At 40.1% G+C, this 22,911-nt stretch overlaps 1 protein-coding gene across 2 annotated transcripts in view; it reads right to left on the bottom strand.

Annotated features, from left to right (window-relative positions):
* Positions 1-113: 113 nt before the first annotated feature.
* Positions 114-22,911, bottom strand: part of MITF (melanocyte inducing transcription factor) — a 281,453-nt gene continuing 258,655 nt past the window's right edge. For both annotated transcript variants that reach the window (XM_010590059.3, XM_010590058.3), the window contains exons 8-10: positions 17,732-17,807; positions 14,295-14,442; positions 114-9,741 (exon numbers count right to left, since the gene is read on the bottom strand). In XM_010590059.3, the coding sequence (XP_010588361.1) occupies positions 9,340-9,741; positions 14,295-14,442; positions 17,732-17,807 (626 nt within the window). In that variant the 3' untranslated portion in view covers positions 114-9,339. The remainder of the gene's footprint in view (positions 9,742-14,294; positions 14,443-17,731; positions 17,808-22,911) is intronic.

The raw sequence follows: 22,911 nt of genomic DNA on the forward strand, positions 1-22,911 counted from the left end.
ATTGTTTGGTAATTTCCTGAACAATAAATAAAAAACATGAACCAATAAATTCTTTTTTTTTTTTTTTTTTTTGTTTAAAGCAAATAAAATTTGGGTTCTGTCACACACAACTGAAAACGCCCTGGTTGGCCAGTGGGCTTTGGAAACGACAGAAGAGTCCATGCGAATTTCAGAGGAACACGAGCTTAGCAGGTACTTTGAACAAGCAGAGCTTGGTCTCAGCAGCTCCATCTGGTACAGGACTGAGTGGGGAGGTGAGAGCTGGAGAATCGTTTATGAAAAAATAGCCATGAATGATGGTGAGGACAGAGACACAGCTATAGAGATTTTATATTTTCCTTTCCTTCTTTCCTAGTATCCTGGGAATACGGTTAAAAACAAACAAAACAAAACAAAACAAAACAAACAAACAAAAAAAACTGCTGCTGTCAAGTGGATTCCGACTCATGGCTATCTCATGTGTCCGAATAGAACTGCACTTCGTAGGGTTTTCAATGGCTAATTTTTTAGAATAGATCACCAGGCCTTTCTTCCAAGGTGCCTCTGGATGGACTAAAACCTTCAACTTTTGGTTAGCAGAAGAGCATGTTTAGCATTTGTACCACCACCACCCAGGGGCCTTGGGTCAGGGTTGAGGAAGGAAAAAATCCCAGGTTGATGCGCCTGGGAGGGGCAAGAGGTTGGCATAAGTAGAATTTACCCAATCATCTTGAAATCTACAGTAATGAGATCTGTTGTTTGCCTACACTGAATACACTCTCTTTTAGGAGCAACACCACTGCATGGAGGGTGGGCAAATCTTGGTCCACATGGCTTAGCTGCCATCGAGTGAATCTAGCAAAGTGGACATGTGACCCAGTCCTGGTCTATTGGGCTGTTCCATCTTCTAGACCATGGTGATCATATCCAAGCAGGCTTGATCAGAATTGATATAGAGATTTTGCCACAGCAACTAGGAAAGAAGTGCTGGCTTTCTATTGGACTTTGAGCTGGGGATATATAAGTCTGAAACAACCAGAGGGAACCTCATGGAGACCTGCCTTCACAGAGGAAGGCAGAGCCAAGAAAATTGCAGACAGGCAGATGAAAAGCCTTGCTTGAGCTCTTGAGCCCAGACATACCATAAGGTTACATTAACCATGTGGACTTTAAGGTAAAATGAGTCAATATATTACTCTGTTCCACTGAGGTGAAATTCCTCTGTTCACCATTTATTCCCAAGCAAAGGATAGGGGCTAATAAATATATTTTAGAAAGACGCTGAAAGAAATCTCTGATCTCATTTTTAAGGAGTAGAAAAGATGTGCTAATATGTTCTCAGACTTTGTAATACAGGTGTTTAAATTCTAGCAAACTCTTAATGAGTCTATAATATGCCTCAGATACATGATGTTCAACCTAGATTTTGTGGGTTGGCCTATAACCAATTAACAGCTGAAATTTTGAGTTATATCCTGGTCCCTCTGTTAGGACTTGTCTCAGAAAGAAATCGTTGTCAAGGCTATGTAAATTCTGAATATCATACAATTCTTCTTAACTTCCTTCCACCAAAAAGACAATGGAGCAGACTCAAAGTTATAAACCAATTATCCTTTTTAAGATCCATGGGACATACAGTATCCCACCTACTTTTTATGACTCTCAGATTTCTTGGGACTCTACTTTCCCAACTAAAAGTATTTGCTGCCCTCATGTGGGAATTTGTGTAATGGTGATGGGTGAAAGAAACATTCATTGAAGCAAAGTAGCTGGGGTAACAGCCTTAAAAGTGAGGTAGTGGATTCAGGAAGTGTGATGGGGTAAAATTTCATCTCTTTTGGCTTTTGTACATCTAGATAAGCCTTGTAAGCATACTTATGGTTTCCTTCTGATAGTCAGGCATCCCTGGTGGGTTTTAAGAGCTACAGCTGCTAACCAAAAGGTCAGCAGTTCAAATTCACCAGTTGCTCCTTGAAAAACCTATGAGGCAGCTCTACTGTCTTATAGGGTTGCTATGAGTCAGAATCTACTCAACAGCAATGGGTTTGGGTTTTTTTTGGTTTTGTTTTGTGTGTGTGTTTATGTGTTGCAATAAATCCTGCCACCCATGACCCGTGGGACAGACAGGCACCCACCAATCCTGGCACTCTAGAATCCCCCAAGCTTTGTGGACCCATGAACCCCCAAATAATGTTTCTCAAAATCCATTTTACCAAGAATTTAAGCACACTCCATGTCTCAGCATGCTTGCATTAATGAAAACATATGAAAAAAAAATATTCAATGCAGAAAATAATGGGGTCTTGAAAGGGTTATACTGTAACCAAGATCACTATGTTACCTCTCAAACATCAGGTTGTCCATATTTAAAGGGGTGAGCAACACACAATTTAAATGACTTTAAAAAAAAAATATCATCCATAGAAAAGGTATATTGAACATGCACATAACCGGAATTTATATTTTTGAAAAGAAAATACGAGTTACTTTTTAAATTCGAAAATCTTTCTCTTAAATAAAAATTATTTCCTTAACCAGAATTTTATATTCTCATTAGAAATGGGAGCTTGATCCAATTCATTTTTTCAGGAATAATATATATTTTTTTAAATGGCAAGGGCTTCTACTTGCAGAATACTAAAAATAAACAAATATAAGCATACTTACCTTAGGAAAGGAGAAGAAACAATCTTCACCAATTCTGTAGTTGCTATAAAATCTTCAGAATTTCCCAGACTATGTTCTTCGGAATCATTAATAGATGTTTTACACACACACACACACACACACACACACACACACATACTCACACACTCACTCCTCTTGGTGAAATATGATTGGAAACGTTATATACTATTCTAAGTCCTGAAAATTCTCAAGTGCATATTAGCCTATTAAGGAAACCCTGGTGGCATAGTGGTTAAGAGCTACGGCTGCTAACCAAAAGGTCAGCAGTTTGAATCCACCAGGTGCCCCTTGGAAACCCTATGTATGGGGCGGTTCTACTCCGGCCTAGAGGGTCACTATGAGTTGGAATCGACTTGATGGGAATGGGTTTTGTTTTTGGTTTTGGTATTAGCATATTAAAGAGCGTAAGAAGTCTTGCACTAGAGATATCTGTTCAAATTGGCTTAAATCATCATTTTCCAAAGGTAACTGTCCCAAAATTAACTACAGAGCTTCACCATCTCTCACCCCACCAAACCCCTATTCCCCAAAGCAACTATTGAAACACCTTGGGAAGCTAGTTCAAAAAGCAAGTTTTGAAAAGCACTGATTTAGTGGTTTCTATCCACACAGATTTTGCTCTCGGAATACTATGTAAGGAATTTTGAGTGACAATTGCACCCATTAGAATGTAACTTCAACAGACTCCATAATCAGAAGTTTAAAATGCAAATTTTTTCAAGAGCAAAATGCCGTTACCATCTAGACATGTTGCTGAGATTTATTTGAATTTGTGTACCCTTGTAGGAATCTGGTATGGTAATAGGTTCAAAAGACCTATAAATATTAAATACAAATACGATTAACCATGTCTAAATTTTATGTATATACAGGGCCTAGGCAATTTTAATACAGCAAATGTACATTGTACATGGCGGGGGGAATGTATGCCTCTTGGGAAAATGGAGACAATGGAAACTCCTTTTTCATTTATACTCTGTACAAGGTGCATATTATGACTCTCTTAGTATGTTAAAGACACGAAGCCATTACTATTGAGCCTCAGATGTGGCTGCAAAAAATTAAGAGCACATCACCATCTCTCTCTAAATATAATGAAAACCTAGCTGTACAACCTCCTCTTAAAGGAGCTTTCCTCAGGCTACTTGGCGATGCATTAAATCTTGACATACACAAAAAACAAAAACAGGACAGCTCTAAAGATGCATTTATGTTGGCTGGATTATAAGGATTAGCTCCTCAGATGGTGTTCCAAAGAAGCCGTCAAATATGACTATAATGGAAAATAAAAACTTGAAAAACATTTAAATATTGATAGGAAAGTGACCAGACAGGTATAGTCAAGATACCGCTCTTTAGATACATAACATCAGTATATGTCATAAAGGATTAAAAAGTTTAATTCTCTAAGGATTATCACAGAGATTTCAGCTTCCACCAGGCGTATTTTCTGCATATAATTATCCTCATTGCAGAGACACATGGGCAGTGGGTCTGAGTTTACTACAATTTGAACTTTAGGTCATTTGTGCTAAAGATATAAAAACAGTGTAATAAATTGGGCTTAATGATTAATTCTCTATAATATTCTAATCCCCCGTTTCAGACACAACGAGTTCCCCTTCTCCAAAGTCACCTGTGGATCTTGTTGTCTTGCCCGTTCTCACAAATATTAGGCCTATGCTATGGTGCAGAGTTTCTCAAAATGTGGTGTGTATGGCACTTCTAAGGAGCCATGGTGGCACAGTGGTTATGTGCTTGGCTGCTAGCCAAAAAGTCAGCGGTTGGAACCCACCAGCTGTTCTGCAGAAGAAAGATGGGGCAGCCTGCTTCCATAAAGGTAAAGAGCCTTGGAAACCCTGTGGGGGCAGTTCTACTCTGTCCTGCAGGGTCACTAGGAGATGGAATTGACTCTACAGCACACAGCAACAAACGGCACTTCTTATACATATGACGCTTTTAAGTGCTCTAGGAAATATTTTCTATTTTAATAATGAAGACAATTATGATGGTAATACACAGAACTGCTACCATTCGGTGACCACTCATTATGTGCCAGGCACAAATAATTCAAATGGTTTTCAAAAGACCATGATGTGTTTAAGGGGCACTGAGTTTCTGTTAAGGGTGCTGGAAAAATCTGGAAATGGATTGTGGTGATGGTTGAAGGACATAAGGAGTACAATTTATAATTAATATTACTGAATTGTATACATAAAACATGTTGAAATGGCAAATGTTTTGTTATATGTGTATGTATGTGCTACACACACACACAGTCTACTCTGTAGCAGCTACTATTATCTCTGATGAACAGAAAGGAAATTGAAGCACAGAGACATTAAGTAACCTGCCCAAAACCACACAGCTGGAAACAGGACAATTAGCTGAGAACCATGCCTTGTCATTTCATGGATAGAATTTGTCTTTTAAAAAAGTGGGTCGGCTTAATAAAAAAGTTAAGAAAATATAAGTATGTGGATATGAAATAAAGTCAGGAAAGTAGGTGAATGCCCGATGTCCAGGTAGCACTGATTTATCATAATTGCGTTGGGGAGCTAGAGATTAAGGCTCATTATAGATTCCGAAGTGACATTAACAGGCAAACAGCAAGGCAGAAACTTCCTATGTATTTTATTTGTTCTTTTTGCTTTATTATTTAAAAGCCATCATCAGAAAGAACCACTGCGCACTGCCCGAGATAAACAGCCCCAAATTTCACCTTAACCTGTTTTCGATTTCACCCAGAAAATCTTGTTCCGGTAGGAAATCTTCCTGTTTTTACTCAGGTTTTCAAGACATTACAGTCACATTTGTATGGGAATTATAAATAATTCAAGTAACTCTGAAAACGAAAAGCTCGGATAATTGTATATTATAATTTAAGGGGGGGAAAAAAAAGAAAGAAACCTCAGAAATGATCTGACACGCCGATCAGAAGTGTTACAGGAAGTTTTTTTGCTTGTTTTCTCCAGAGGGTAAGTCAGAATATTTTAAAAGGGCAGAAGTTTAAGATCTAGCTAGGGAATAAAGACATGTTTTGTCTGACACTTTCCAATTCACATTCAACATTTATCAAATGATTCTTAAGTACTGTATTAAGGAGAAAAAAAAAACGCAGCCAGGAACTGGCAGCCTGAGTATATATGAAGCTTTCGTTACAGTACATTTGTGTTTTAAAAACCCAGTATTTTTTCTGTAGATATGCAAAGATTTCTCTTTTTACAAAACTACCTCTCATTGAAACATTTTAAATAAAACTCCTGTATCTAAAACAAATTCTTGGCACTGAGAGTTTAAAAATCTCCCTAAATTCAGAAGGAAAAAAAAATCTGCATAATTACAATTCATCGGATTGCAAGTCATTGTCAAAAATATTTAAAATTAAAAGGCAGCATCCTAGAATAGCATTTAAAACCAAAAAAATTACTTAACTGCATTTAAAAAATTTTTATGTAATGTGTCATTCATTAAATAGCAGAAAATGTGTGCTACTGCTTTTTTAGGCAAACACATTCAGCCTGGGCATTAAAGGAAACACAACTGGCCACCACTATGTGAAAAACCAAATGCTTTAATGAGGCTATCAAGAACAAGAGTTCAATTATTTCATTGGATACATTAATGTCGATCCATAATATACAGTGCTATGGACCATACACAGATTATTGCTGCGTCCAACAGCAGGTGACTAGTATTAACATTACAGTACCAAGTGTCCACAAGAGACAGTCATTTGTCATGTTTTCAAGAACTAGGGTTTTTTTTATACTGTCATCAGCATCAGCTTCTCCCCAGTGCAGTTTTCACAAATAGTAAGTGCGTTCCTTTGTGCTTTTCCTTGACGTCTTTTAACTTCCTATGTATTTTATTCTTATTGCTTTAGTATTTTAAAACAACCAGAAAGAACTGCCACCCGATGTATGACCATGCTGGTTGTACGGTTTTTGGCAAAGTCAAAAGGTTTGGTATTTCCATTGCCTGACCCAGAGGCAGGTGGACAATTTTGGCATCTGGACACTCCAAGGGGAGGCCCAACCCGAGTCACAATTCTGCACCCTTGATCTGGGGGGGAGAGGTGTGGATCATTCTCTTGTTACAAATGGGTAAGCCCGAAGCACCTCCTTTTGGCTTAACTAGTCCCTCAAACAAATCCACACGCTATTTGGCAAAAAAGAAATAAATAAAACCACCCCCGAGGTTGCAGTGTTCTCCTGGGCTAGCTCGCCTGCTACTCCCAAAAACTGTCTTTGAAGAACGAGGGGACAGGGAAGCAGGCGGTGGCAAGCTCAGGAGTCGCAAGAGTCAGGGCAGTGGTACAAGATGCCATACTTTCTCTAAACAAAGCTTTCTACAAGGTTGCTGAGCCCTGGCCGTAATCCCTCGGCCATGGGTTAGTCATCCCTGTTCTAATTTTAAAAACCTTCAAAATCGACTAAGGAAAACTAGCATCATAGCATTGCAATCTTCAACCTGTGCCCTCCCAGCCCCCCCCCCCATATAAATATGAAGAGAAAAAGAGACAATGCCATGATTGTATCAATGAACACTATGGTACAAGTAGCTGTTCATGCAGCTTTGGATCACTATTCTAATAAAAAGAGCTAGACAATTAAGGAGGCTGAAAGAATGGGAACTTACTTTCCCTACCCCCTTAAGTAATAAAGCTATAGAACTGACAGGATCACCAAAGTTCCCAAGGATTCTCATTGCCCAATGTGCACGGGAGCTATGCAATTGATTATTTCCACGTAAGCCACTCATTCAGACATCTGACAATCACGCCTTCTCTCCCAACCCCCTGTCACCCATCACCAATTCACATTTGACATTTAAACACTTAAAAAAAAAAAACAACAAAAAAACCCTCCTGAATAAAGTTTCCTGATGAAAGATGTTGGCACTCTGTCTCTAAAATATATTTAATATTAAAAATATCTGAAGGAACATTGGAAGCTCTTATATTGTCTACACAGAGCACCATGCTACATGGTTCTCTTGATTACAGATACCATCTTGAAACTTTCTGCTACGTTACAGTTCAGTCAGTGCTAGCCTCCAAAAGACTACTGCTATATTTAAGGCACTGCATTCCGAATGGACATGCTTTACGCCACTCACTAATCAATTGCAGGCTGCTACTGAGAAATTCCACTCACCAGCCTGGCTCCTAACACCACAGGTCATCTGTAGAAAACACCTAGGCCTGCTAGACTACATGTAACTCTACTGTTATTGCATAGGACTACACAAGTAGATAAGCTACTGGAACTAACTTTACAACATTGCTGCTTGTTAAAATATTGTTATCAAGTAACAGTAATTTGCCAATACAGTATTTCTCTCAAAAAAAAAAAAAAAAATTCAGCAAGTTGGCTGAAAAAAACCCCAATTTGAATGACCAGAATGGGTGTACTAAAGCTAGAGTTATCAGTCGCCAAGAATATTGCTATTTTTATATCACTAAAAATAAATATGTAAGTTTGTCTTCTCTAGAAAGTCTGGTTTTAAACTATTACTCCTACAGTTCTGAGTGAGACTGCAATATACAAAATATTTGCGAAGCTCTCCTTAGATACAAGGCCTGGCATCAAACTCTGCTTGCACGTGTGTGTACAAAGAATGAGGAAAACCACCAGTGCGTTGTAAAGATATCGAAAACGTCTCCGTTCGAGAGGCTGCATTGTTACAAATGAATACAAACACATGGAAAAGAACGGTGATGATAAAGAATCTGTACAAATCAAATGAACAGTAAAACATAAATCTAAAAATAAAAACTGTAAAGCCAATTAGAAATGTGCCCAGTTCAGTTTTCTTATCAAAAGCAAAAGTTAAAATTAAAAAAAAAAAGGTAAAACAAACTTTCAGTGCTCCTCATTGTTTTACTTTGAGAGGACATTAATTTCCATTTCAAAACAAAACAGATTTTTTTTAAAAACTAAATCACACTCATTAAAGAAAACCGGAACAGAGCGCGTAGAAAAGAGAGTAAGACAAGACTCCGTATCAGAGCTCGGTTCTGCCTCCCTCCCGTTTCAGTTGCACCCAAGTCTTCTAACCAGACAGTCCTCATGAAAATCGCTGCACTTTTTTTTCCCCATCTTTTACAGAACATAGTATTTCTTTAAATAGTTTGCAGTATAAAGACTAAACACTGTTTGAAGGGTACTGTATCTTTAGGGCAGTACCAATGAATCAATACATTTACAAAATGGAAACAACAGGTTAGTGTGGATTTCTTCTGTCTTTTCTCTCTCTCTTTTTTTTTTGGTTGCTCTACATTCTTTCGATTAAACTTTACATTTAATTCCCAAGGAAGTCACAGGAATAAAATTGCAAACCCAGATTCCCCTGAATAAAAATGGACAGACATTTCTCTGATGCAAAATACTCTTGCTTCAGAAAGCTAAAGTCCGTGATGAATTCAGTTCACAGATACTGTACACTCATTGTACAATACTTTGGAGGCATTTGTAGTTGTAAAATAGAATATACAAGTCTGTTTCACAAAATTCTAAAAATAAAATATATCCTGGGCTATTGATAAAGCATGAAAAAAAAACTTCATATTAAAGGAAAATTACCAAGAGAACCCCATTCGGGTAAATTATTAAACCTAGGACTCAAGAAAGGAAGCAGTTTGTGTGCACGCAGAGCAGGTAGGCTTTGCTAACAAGCGTGCTCCGTTTCTTCCATGCTCATACTACTCCTCCGGCTGCTTGTTTTAGAAGCTCCAGGTGATACCGAGGAAAGAAGTGGATCAGTTATGCCAACGGGAGAAAGAGTATCGTCCATCAAGATGTCTTCCAGTTTGGATCCCATTTTCGTGGGGACGCAGTAGGCTTGGTTGCTCTCAGTTCCGGTTCCGAGGTTGTTATTGAAGGTGATGGTACCATCTGTGAGATCAAGGGTGGTTGTGCACGTTAGGTCTGCGTGATGCTGAAGGAGGTCTTGGTTGCAGTTTTCAAGGACGGGTTCTTGCTTGATGACACGATTCACTACATCTGGAGAGCAGAGGCCCGTGGATGGAAGAAGGGAAAGTCCATGAGCTCGAGCTTGCATTTCAAGTTCCTAAAATAAAAGTAAAAATCAGACACTTGGAGGGGAGAAAAACCAATTTCAAAATGAAAGTTTTTTGCTCTTTGAAATCAATAACCCCCATGTAGCTAAAGCACGTTACAGATGCCCAGTGGTACCAGCGAAGTAAGGCCTGGCGATCTGCTTCTGTAAGAATTAACAGCCAAGGAAACCCTACGGAGCAGTTCTAGTCTGTAACACATGGGGTCACCACGAGTCAGAATCAACTCGATCCCAATGGGTTTCAATGGGTAGCACAGGAAATGATTTTTTCATATGGTATATTAATTTTATTCTGTATTTAAAAAATAGGGAGATAAGATCTCATAGATATTAATGCTCACAGTGAGGTTACGTTAAAAAAATATACATAAATAAATTTCTAAAAAGTCAGCTAATTAAAGGAAAACATTAAGTCAGATAGTTCCACGGTTCCCAGACTTTGCACTGAACTCCCCGGGGTGCTGCAATGAACTGACAGGGCACCGGGAACACAGCAATGACACCGTGAGAACTACTAAGCTCAAAGATAGTTCACAGTTTCAGCACTAGATTGTGCTACTTTTTTTAGATAACATCATAACCATAGCGGAGCTGTGCTTTTGAAGGTTGTTGTGATAAAAAGAAAGTCTGCATGAAAATCAATGTGGAACTTACGAACGAGAGTGCTTGTGTCCAATCGGCCAAGGTTTGAGAAGTGGTGCAGTGCTCGACAGACAAACACGTCTCATTAGTAATTGTGGTTATTTAAAAATAAAATAGAAACGGCACTTCTTTTTTCAATTCTATATTTTATTGTTTCGATTTGCTACTAAGTGATTAGGATGTGAATATCTAATAAGTTGTTTGGGCTTAACAGAGAAACAGATATTTCTTTTGGTTTAGGGGTACAGTTGGAAAAGTTACCAAGACACTAAGAGCGCTGTGAACGAGTTTGGGGCTCTGGTATAGCAATGGCAAACACTGTGAAGGTCTACTCAAGTGACCAAAGTTTGAGAGGCACCATCTAACCTATCTCACCAGGGCAAAGGGAAATATTTTGTTTTTATCCCACAAGAAAGTTCTCATCTGTAAGACAAAAGTTTTTGCCTACATTTTCTTCATCCCTCATTCTCCATCCCCTCATTCTAAAATGCCTTCCAAGCAAGTTCTTCGCATTTTCCCTTTCTGAGTATCCATGGACACATTTCAAATGAACCAGAGGGACCCGTATTCACTCCCTGATGAGTGTTCTGATTCTCAATGTCATGCCATCTCTATGTTTATGATACCATGGGAATGAGAATAATAAGAATACAACATAAATTTGAAGCAAGTCACCTTGCCACATCAGAAAGGAGAAAGGGCTCTCCAACTTGGCATGGCTTCCCAACCTTGGCCCACAAGTCTGGAAACAGATGTTCCTGAAAAGTCGAGTTCAGCCTATACTAAAGGCGGTTTGACCTGGAGTATCCATCTCTGGAGGCAATACAGTGAGAGATGGGTGCCTAAGAAGACACACGGATCTGCGTGTTCCTTCACACAATCTCTAGAAACACAGGTCTCTCCAGGCATGATGTGAAAGCCCTGGGCTATTTCATACAGGGGCAGTTGCATTGACACAAGGGATCCACGCTCTTTGTTCTGTGAAAATCTCTGCATGCATCAGTTAGAGTGGAAATGAAAATCCCCGAGGCCCAAGCTGAAAACATGGAGTCCTGTAAATCTACACCACCATGTTAACCAGCACAGCCACCCCCACACACGCAGCTTGGCCTTTTCATAAAATACAGTTGGGGTTAAGAGAAGCTGACATCCTGCTCTAATCCTTTGTTGCTTAATTAAAAAGGTTTATCAGTTGATTAAAGCATTACTTAGATTTCTAAATAATGTGATAAATCGCACCTAGAGAACTCTGGCTGATGGCACGACAGAGCTTTCCTACTTTATAAAGTTTCTGTGATACGCACAAGTGCTAGTGGCTGCCTCACGGTGTCACTGGAAGAAAACCAAGCCACCGTCACTCTGGAATTTCCAGTTTATGTATTTCATGATATCCATATTTCCCATGAATACACATGTTTGCAACCTTAAAATACAACAAGACCTCACTTCTCTTTTTAAAATAGCTATTACAATTTGATGCTTATATAAAGAAATAATACATTAGTACAATCTGCTTTTGTAAAGGGATACCCTAAATTCAAGAGATTAAATAAATACCTATGGCTACTGATCGAAGCCACCATTCATCAGTCAGGTTGCTGTACTCTGGCTTTCATGTTGCTGGGATGCTGGAAGCTGTACCAATGCTCTTTCAAATACCAGCAGAGACACCCATGGGACACAGATTTCAGAGCAGAGCTTTCAGGCTAAGATAGACTAGGAAGAAAGGCTTGGTAATCTGTTTCCAAACATTAGCCCATGACTGCCTTACGGATCACAAGAGAATACCGTCTGGCACAGTGCTAGATGATGGGCCGTCTAGTTTGGAAGACACTCAGAATACACAGTGGATACAACAACGGACTCAGACATGCCAACAACGATAAAGATGGCTCAGGACCAGGCAACGTTTTGTTCTGTTATAAATAAGGTGGCCAGGAGTCAGAGCTGACTCAACTGCACCTAACAACAATGACAACTTCCTGAAGAGAAACAACATAAAATAAACAAAAGCCAAAAAAGGGGGAGGGGTGGAGGAAGATTTTCAAATTACACACAACCTCCGGTTCACTACCCAGAGGAGCCCCCAGGTAGTGTACACGGTACACATGTTCAGCTGCTAACCAAGGCTACTCAGGGGCACCCCAGAAGAAAAGCCTGGCGACCTATCTCCTAAAAACCAGCCACTGAAAACCCTCCGGAGCCCAGTTCTACTGTGACACACACAGGGCTGCCAGGAGTTGGAGGTGACTTGGTGACAACTGGTGCAGTGTGATGAGTTACTTCGCTGATCCTTATAAAATAAATTATCCTTTTAACTGGTTTGGTTTCACTACTGATTCTAAAATGTAACCCTCAGAGTGGAACTTCCTTCCGCTTACTGACCCCGCAGCTGGGGACCACCACAGCGAAAGCAGAGACGTGACATCCTGCAACGTGAACAGTGTTGTGGAACATGAAAAAGACCAGAAATCATTAATCATAAATGAATCTCTCTGTTAAATAAGTACAACGTCCGGATTAACACGGTCAGGTCAAACACGCTGATCTCTATCATGTCACACTTTACATTTCTGCTCCATAAATAGATGCACTGGGACCCTGAGAAAACACTCCAGGTTCTACGGCAAAATATGGTAAAATGTGGGTTGGTCTCCTCAAGAAAAAGATGTGGTGTCACTGACTTACTTGTAAGTTGCGTTACAAAGTCAGCGAGTCAATTAAAACTACCGTTAAAAACCCCTTCAATTAACAGCAGAATGAGTTTTTGTTTTTCTCCTTTAGGACAGTTTCAGGGAAGATGTGTCTTTAAATTCAGCATCAGAAGCAGAGCACCTAAAGGAAGTACTGGGAGTTGATAGGAAGGAGGGTTCTCCCATCTCATGTGCACACTGGTACGCACACTCGTTGAGCGGAATGATGGACGCAATCAATATTTCTCCCCTCTGCCAAGAGTGTATACTTTAACTGATGTTAAAAATACATGTAAAATTCTACTCTCTCTATTTTCAAGACCTATATCCTTATTATATTAACCAAACCCACTGGCTGTCGAGTCGATTCCGACTCATAGCGACCCTATAGGACAGTAGAACTGCCCCATAGAGTTTCCAAGGTGCACCTGGCGGATTTGCACTGCCGACCCCTTGGTTAGCAGCCTTAGCACTTAACCACTAGTCCATAAGGGTATTAGGAAACCCTGGTGGTGTAGTGGTTAAGTGCTAAGGCTGCTAACCAAAGGGTTGGCAGTTCGAATCCACCAAGCGCTCCTTGGAAACTCTGTGGGGCAGTTCTACTCTGTCCTATAGGGTCACTGTGAGTCGGAATCGACTTGATAGCACTGGGTTTGGTTTTTGGTTTTTATATCCTTATTATAAGAGCCACTAGGTGTCCTCAAGTTCCCTATAAACATGGGCTTTGATCATGGACTATCTCCCCTCTCATCTCCCAAATACTGAGACGTCCATATATTTAACAAGTATTAGCATCATGTAAGCCAACTGTTTATGCTCCTGATATCCTTCCTTCTCCTATTTTGAAGACAATAATATATAACCACCACCACCCCTCAGTCATTTGTTGTACTACACTGGCTGGCATGTTGCTGTGATGCTGAAAGCTATGCCACCAGTATCTGAAAAGTTAGCCAAGTCACCCATGATGAACAGGTTTCAGTGCTGCTTCTAGACTAAGACTAGGGAGAAAGGTCTGGCAATCTACATCCAAAAATTAGTCAATGAAAACCCAGTGGATCACAACAGAACGTTGTCTGATATAGCGCCAAAAGATCAGCCCTAGGTTAGAAGGTTCTCAAATACAGCGGCCACACCAGCGAGTCCGAGCTGACTTGATGGCGACTAACAACAGGCACACGGTGAACGTACCCGGCACGTGCCACACACCTGAATTCTGAGCAGTAAGTGCCGGTTGGCATGCTCCAGTTTCTTCTGTCGGTTTTCAAGTTCCTTTGCGCGCTGTTGCTCTCGTTGCAGCTTTCGAATATAGTCCACAGACGCTTTTAAAATGGTTCCCTTGTTCCAGCGCATGTCTCTGAGGAAAACAGGGGAAAACAGACTTCTTAGGATGTGAGACTCAATGGAAATGGGAAGCATTCCGCTTCTAGAGATGTTAATAACAGGGCTGGCATTATAAACGGCTGCTGTCCCCGGGTGCTTGCCTCATGCCCGACACTGCCCACCACCTCTTACGCCTTATCCTGCATAACTGGGACAAGCTGCCTGGGAGTGAGCGACCTAGCACAGGTGCTGCAACCGAGAAGCTTCACCTGGCCAGTACAAGGTAGAGTCAAAATTTAAATTTAGGCCTGTTGATCAAGCCAAAGTCAATATTCTTAAACACAGTTTTAAACAGTTACATGTTTCTAGGATCACAAATCTAACTCAGACATCATAAGCTATGGTAAAAAACAAAAACCCACTACTTGATCGTGTGCGACACAGAAGTGGCAGCCCGGGATTTTATCACGAACAGGCTATCTGACCTTTCTCTGTCTGCTTCCTCATCTATAAAGTGGCCAGATCACACCTGTATTGGCTGCCTTGTAGGCACGCTACTAAAATCGAAGGTTTACGCGAACGTGCTGTGAAAAGTTTAGAACACGATTCAAATAATGGAGCAGGTGCTGTGTTAAGGGCTCAACATAGCACAGTAAGTATCTTTAAGTGGCATTTACTATGTGCCAGGTACAGTATCTTACAGCTCCTTTATTCCTGACAATCTCAGTGAGTAGTACTAATAGTGTTTTATAGATGGAGAAACTAAGGCTCAGAGAGGTTAAGTAATCTGCTTAACATCACACAGCTAGGAAGTGGCAGAGCCAGAGAGTCTAGGAAATCCAGCTCCAGAGTCCATGCCTTAAGCCACCACTTTATCCTCCACCTTATAGTATTGATCATTCTGAACAACTAGACTAGGCAGGAATATCCTGATACTTTTTTTAAACAGATGAGAAAAATAAAGTACAAGAACTCAAGCACCTTCCCCAAGATCAGACAACCTAATAAAGGACTGGTTTGGAATTCACACCAAGGCATCCTGAACTTGGCGTCTCTCAGCAGTTCATAATCGCTATAGCTCTAATGTACTCATGTATGAGAAAATCAAGATCATCATTAAAACGTAGGTAAAAGCACCTTAAAAAATTTAGAGCACCCCAGAAAAATAACTATTATGAATGAATTATAATTACATAAGTAATAATAAAGCATATTTCCACAGTGCTTTAATTAATCTAAACCCTTCTACAGATATTTATGATAATAACGACAATGATAATGAAAAGGAAAACAATGTAATGTACAGACTCACCTACCCTATAATCTATAGCTACTAAAAGCAGATTGGAAGTATCAGGTGGGACACGCAGATGGAGTGCCATTAAAACAAGTCACCAAGTAATTGATTCTCACATGGGTTAGATGAAGAAAAAAACAGAAGTTCTCCCAAGAGAGGCAGAGGTACTGCCCCCAGAGAGTTCCCCAGGGTTAATCCCTGGGGTCTGAGCACCAAAGACAGCAACTCAGGGAGGCGTCCTGAGCACCTCGGGGTGAGTGAAGAGCAGACTTAACATTCAGGGCAGAGAACAAAGTCATGGAAGCTTTGATAGCCACAGGGAACTGTAATGGTAATGAACAACGCCCCAACTAGGCCCGTAAGGTGCCGGCCGGTATCGGGACATGCAAGCAGCCACTCAAAGTTTTTATGAAATGGCTATTGCAACCAATTAACTTGGGTTTTGCTTCCTTCTGAGATCCAATCAATCAATTATACTTGTAGAAGGTTTTCAACTTTTTTTTTTTTTTAATGAAAAGAACTCTTTTTTAAAAATCCAAACAGAAGTGTACACAGATCCCCAATATGCAAAATCAACAGAAGCAGAACCGCCCTGGGGGACAAGCGAGGGTATGGTGCTGAGACCCTCATCCACTAGGCTGTGTCTCTATAGCAGCCCCAAGACATGCTCCAGAAACCTGGCCTGGGAAAACCACCCTACAGATACAGCCCGTTTTATCTTAAAACAATGCCTACAATTAAAGATCACTACCGCTGCAGATTATAAACACAGAACTATCCCAATACAATGGAGAGAGAAGATATGCAAATACTACCAGCTTTCCCTGTAGCCCCATAATTTCATAATACGTTGCTAAAGAGATTCACACGCTACAGTTTAAAAGAATGTGCTAACAAGTGAAAGCTGATAAAGAACAGGAAAATGGGAATTCAATTTCAACTATCATGCAAGACTGACTATAGGAAATGAAGGTCACAGCCCCTGAGTAGGATAAATTTGTGCTGCAGAACTGAGAATTTGAATGTTTCGAGTTTCAAAATGGCTTTCCTTGAAACCTGGGAAAGCAAAATGTTGAAGATGGATATTGTGCTTCGACATTTATCAAAACCACCTCACAATGGGCAATGGCCTTATTTTATTTTGTCACAAATTCCCCGACAATAATGTGAATAGCAAATTTAATAAGCTTTGCCTGGCTAATGCTTGATTTCATCTTCACATTTTATTAGGTAGCTAAAAGGTCATATTCAAAAGGCTAATTCCATAGAAGGCCCATGGGGCCATTAAAGTGTATACATCCCCTAGCCCCTGGGTTTAAATGGGCCAGTTTCTAATGGATAAAAATTGTATACTTGTTGGTCCCATTTGCTGACGCTGCAGGTACCTCTAAGGTTGGTATGGGAGCTGCAGGAAAATTATCTTTACAACTGTTATCTCTGAAAGGGTGGATGGAGGGTATTGGAAGTTATAATCTGAATTAGCTGGCCTATACTTACAAGACGATTAAAACTTGTATTTTTTTTCTGATGGGTAAAACAAACAGCATGCAAGTTTCATAAAAACAACTGACTTCTAATCTGTTGAACATTGTTAAACTTGAAGTTCCCAATATGTGTTCATCAGTGCCTACAGATATTGTACAAGTTGAAGAGCAAACAGACAACAAATCTTGCTTTAACGGCTACTGAACTGTGCACTGCAGCAACTGTTGAAATATAAATATATTTTTAATACCTCGGTATTTACTTGCTAAGGATTCTCGGATTCCAGAAGAACTACCTGCTCACATCCAAAGCTAAACACCTCGTGTCCAGGAATCCTTCTGTACAATTCAGTGTGTTTCCCTGGACGTTTTAATCCAATGAGACTAAGCCAAAGAAAGCTGTAAAAATTATTTAGGAACCAGAAGGGTTGGGGGAATTCTTTACCCTAGCTTCTTATAACTGAGCAGTTTTGCAACACATGAAAAAAAAATGAAGGTATGAAAAAAATAGATGATACAGATTGACACGCAATTGTACTCACGGGTCATTTGACTTGGGAATCAAAGTACCTAGTTCTTTAATGCGGTCGTTTATGTTAAATCTTCTCCTTCGTTCAACTTCAAGAAAAGAGCACAGAACATGGCTGTTAGTAACTGCGTCATACATGCATTTAGCACATCTCATTACAGGCACGTGCGTATTAACTTCACCAGGTCAGGAAAATGGACCTGAACCCACTTCCCCCGCTTAGCCCCACGTTCTTGGTACTGAGGTCAAAGAACTTTAAAAAATGAGCAACCCCTATAGAGAACTTTATCGTTTACAAAGTCCTTAGGTAAAAAAGTCTCCTATTTGATCCTATAAAAATATTGAAATCCAAGTTAAACTATCCTCACTTACAAATGACAAAACCACCTTAGAAATATTAAGGCAAGTAAATAGCGAACAGTCAGAACTCAAACCTCGATCCTCTAGACCAGAGATCAGCAAACTTTTTCTGCAAAAACCCAGGTAGTATTTTAGCTTTGCAGGCCAAGTGGTAAGACAGAGGATATTATGTAGGTACTTACAACAACAACACAGAGAAGAAATTTCCACGATTTTTTTTAAGAGTCCAATTTTTCTAATGTAATTCTACTAATAAGCACTAGAATTATATATGATGTTGAAATTTGAATATTAAATAATCTTCACATGCCACACATATTATTCTTCTGTTGATTTCCCTCCAACAATTAAAAAATGTAACAAACACTCTTAGCTCACAGAGCATACAATACCCTAGGCCAGCACTGTCCCACAGAAATAGAGTTCAAGTAATACACGTAATTTTAAATTCTCTTTTTAGTAGCCACATTAAAAAAGTAAAGAGGTTAAATTAATTGTGATTTTTTTAGTCTAATATATCTAAAATACTAAAAAAAAAAAAAAATTAGTCTAATATATCTAAAATAGGAAACTCTGGTGGCGTAGTGGTTAAGTGCTATGGCTGCTAACCAAAGGGTCGGCAGATCGAGTCCGCCAGGCGCTCCTTGGAAATTCTACGGGGCAGTTCTACTCTGTCCTATGAGTCGGAATCGACTGGGTGTTTGGACTGGAATATATCTAAAATATTATCATTTCAACATGCAATCAATATAAAAATTATAAATTAGTTTACATTCTTTGCTTCATATTAAATTTCAAAATCCAGTACGTAAAGAAAACAAAAATATTCACAACTGGGCCAATAAAAGCAACATCATGATAAATGGAGAAACGACTGAAGTTGTCAAGGATTTCATTTTACTTGGCTCCGCAACCAACACGCATGGAAGCAGCAGTCAAGAAATAAAACAACTCATTGCACTGGGCAAATCTGCTGCAAAAAGACCTCTTTAAAAGTGTTAAAAAACAAAGATGTCACTTTGAGAACTAAGGTATATCTGACCCAAGCCATGGTGTTTTCAATCGCCTCATATGCATGTGAAAGCTGGACAATGAACAAGGAAGATGGAAGAAGAATTGATGCCTCTGAATCACAGTGTTGGCGAGGAATCCTGAATATACCACGGACTGCCAGAAGAATGAACAAATCTGTCCTGGAAGATGTACAGCCAAAATTCTCCTCAGAAGCAAGGACAGCGAGACTTCATCTCGCGTACTTTTGACATGTATCAGGAGGAACTAGTCCCTGGAGAAGGATATCATGCTTGGTAAAGTAGAGGGTCAGCAAAAAAGAGGAAGACCCTCAGCGAGATTGACTGACACAGTGGCTGCAACAATGGGCTCAAACGCAGCAATGATCCTGAAGGTGGTGCAGGACTGGGCGGTGTTTTGTTCTATTGTACCTAGGGTCGCTATGAGTCAGAATCAACTCGACAGCACCTAACAATAACAACAACATGAGATAATAAATGTTTCTAATTTACTAGTATAGCAAATAGTTTCCAAATAATTTAAGGTCTAATACATTGGGTTAAAGTTGTTCATATTTTACTTTCAAAAATATTTATAACCAAACACACCTACTCCTCACTTATCGAATATCTTGTTATCTGACATTTCTCATTTACAACAATAGTAAAAAATCTACTATCCAACTATTTTGTGCATTAACAACGTACACCTTGCAGTAATGGATGCCAAGGTGCAAGGCAAGGCTGTGATGGTTAAGACTGTGTGTCAGCTTGGCTGGGTCATAATTCTCACTGGTTTGACAGTTATGTAATGATGTAATTTGGCAGTTACATAATGATATAATTTGATAGCTGTGTAATGATGTAGTCATTTTCCATTTTGTGACTTAATGTGTGGTCATCCTCCATTTTTGCACAATGCCAATTTTTGTATAATAACCTGGTCTTTGGAACCTAACAAGCGAGGAGTGGGTATGCTGAGTGATTTTTAATGGCTCTGAAGAAGGAGGTTTTGGGCTACCCATTCTCTAAGCTAGCCTCCTTTAAAACTCTGAAGCAAGACATTTTTCTTCTTTTTACCAAATTTAATCACAAAAATTCAAACAATACTGAAATATATAAAGTAAAAAGAGAAATAAAAGTCTCGTATAAATCCAGATACCATCAATGTTCTATTTCTTATCTATCTCTTTCTGACTACTTTTATGCTCTGAAAATACACACACACACACACACACTCCCCAGTACTGAGTCCTTAGGTCTCTTTCTCTGTCCACATTTTCTTCTTGATTATCTCGGGACAGTCTCATAATTTTGAATTCTCCATATTTCCAGCCTGGCCATTCTCCCAGAACTCCAAGCTCATAACTGATGACGAGAGGTCCCCACATGGAGGTTTATGGCTAGCCCAAACACGAGCTCCTGGTCTTTCTGGCTCACATCTGCTCCACCTCCCACCCCTCCCCCCGAAAAAAACACCTGGGGTCAAGGTGACTGTGACTCACGGTGACCCTGTGTGTGTCAGGGCGGAAGTGTGTCCCACGGGGGTTTCAGTGGCTGAATTTTCAGAAGCCGATCTCCAGGGCTTTTTTCTGAGGCATCTTTGGGTGGATTCGAACTTCAACCTTTCAACTGGTGGCCAAGCGCCTTAACCATTCCCACCACATAGGGGCTCTGCTCCATCCACAGACTTCCCTTAATGATAACTCCATCCTTCCAAAACCAGAGCCTCTGAATCAATTCAGCACCTCCCTTCTTTCCACATCTGACACCTGCTCAAATCTGCAGCTCTACCTTTAAAATACCTCCAGAATCTGACCACTTCCCAACCTCCACAGCTACGCCTAGAAGGACAGCACCATCTCCTGCCTGGATTATAACAATCCTCAGCTGCTAGCTCTACTTTCCCTGTGCCCACTGCTTCCTACCCCCTTCAGTCTATCTAGGAAAAAGCAGCAGCTGTTAAATAAAACATAAGTCAGATCATGCCAAACTTTTGCTCAAAACCCTTCAACAGCTTTCCACATCACCTAGAGAAAAGCCAAGTCCTTGAGACCTCCTGTAAGGATGTCGCGTATCTCTTACTGTGCCACATCGCCTTCCTCCCCTTCAGCCCACTGGTCTCCTTGCTATTCTTCCAAGCCTGACACACTCGCCACCTTAGGACTTTACAGTGCTGACCCCCCCCTGCTTGGAACACCTTTCCTCCCAGATATCTGATGGCTTGCTTCTTCATCTCCTTCAGGTAGTTACTCAGATTCACCTGTGAGGCTTCCTGGGCCACCCTACTTAAAACTGACCCACCATCCCCTACATCAGTGATACTCTATTTTTTGGCAGTCTTTTTCCTGATAATAACACATTCTACCATCTAACATCCACGCCTTTTGTTTATTCACTTATTTGGTTTACCTACTGGTGGCACACTGGTGAAAGAACTTGGCTGCTAACTGAAAGGACGGCAGTTTGATCCCACCAGCTGCTCTGTGGGAGAAAGATGTGGCAGTCTGCTCCCATAAAGATTACAGCCTTGGAAACCCTATGGGGCACTTCTATAGAGTCACTATGAGTTGGAATCGACTCAACAGCAATGGGTTTATTGTTGCATTCCAAGCACCCATATGTGTGCTTGGCATATAGTAAGCCCTTGACAAACACTTGTTAAATAAAGAAGGATATATTTAAAGTGAAGTTACACAAAAAACTATTCTGCATCTTTCTTCTCTCACTTCATAGCATATTGTTGATACCTTTCCCTGTCAGTACATTTAAATGTGCCACTCTTTATTTTAATTTGGTGTCTTCCGTCTTCAACTATTATCTTACGATAAGAGTAATACAAAAGTTTCTAAAAAAATGTATAAAGGAAAAAGTCAACTCTTTATACCACTCAATACCTATTAAAACAAACAAACAAACCTGTTGCCATCAAGTTGATTCTGACTCATAGCGACCCTACAGGACAGACTAGAACTGCCCCATACCATTTCCAAGGAGTGGCTGGTAGATTTGAACTCCTGGCCTTTTGGTTAGCAGCCACGCTCTTAACTGCTATGCCACCAGGGCTCCTCAATACCTACGTGACTGGGGAAATTGCCATTGATAAAGGTGATTTCTAGATCTTCACGCATGCACATAAAAACTGACATAAACACACACAAGCATATCCCTATATAATGTGTACTGCATACACCGTGGGATACTACACACATTATCCTGTCGTTTGCTCTTCTCATCCAACGCCACAGCGTAGACACCCATCTAAGTCTCACACCCACTGCACCCTTCACTGGCACCACTGTGCGTCCCTTACATGGACATGCCATCATTTAGTCATACATTCTCTAGTGACTAACATGCAGGCTATTTCCAATTTCTCCCTCGTTTTCAAAGGCACAATACATTCTTGCACCAGTGCTCATGTGCACATTTTTTCCTGGTCATAGTACTTAAGCTATGTCTGGAAACAGCATATTAATGTATTTGTTTGTTCTTCTATTCTGTCTACCCTGGACCTAATGTAAGTGCTTAAGGATAGGGGGCCTCTCTGCCTGGTTCACTTCTACAGAAATGGGCTTCATATCTAATGGGAGCTCAATAAATAGTTAATGGCCAAATGAATAAATGAATGTATTCCTTTGGAAGGAATGGCAAATATTCTTACAAGATAAATGACAAGAAGAGGAAGAACTAGGCTCAAGGGCAATCTGACCTGGGGTATTAATTTCCAATAGTTAGATATGATTTTAAAGATCACTTTATAGCCCAAAGAATTTGAACTAATCATGTTTGCACTTTACTGACAACCTTGGACTTGAGGGTT

This window comes from Loxodonta africana, chromosome 22 (assembly GCF_030014295.1).
Source record: "Loxodonta africana isolate mLoxAfr1 chromosome 22, mLoxAfr1.hap2, whole genome shotgun sequence".
In the NCBI taxonomy this organism is placed as follows: Eukaryota; Metazoa; Chordata; class Mammalia; order Proboscidea; family Elephantidae; genus Loxodonta; species Loxodonta africana.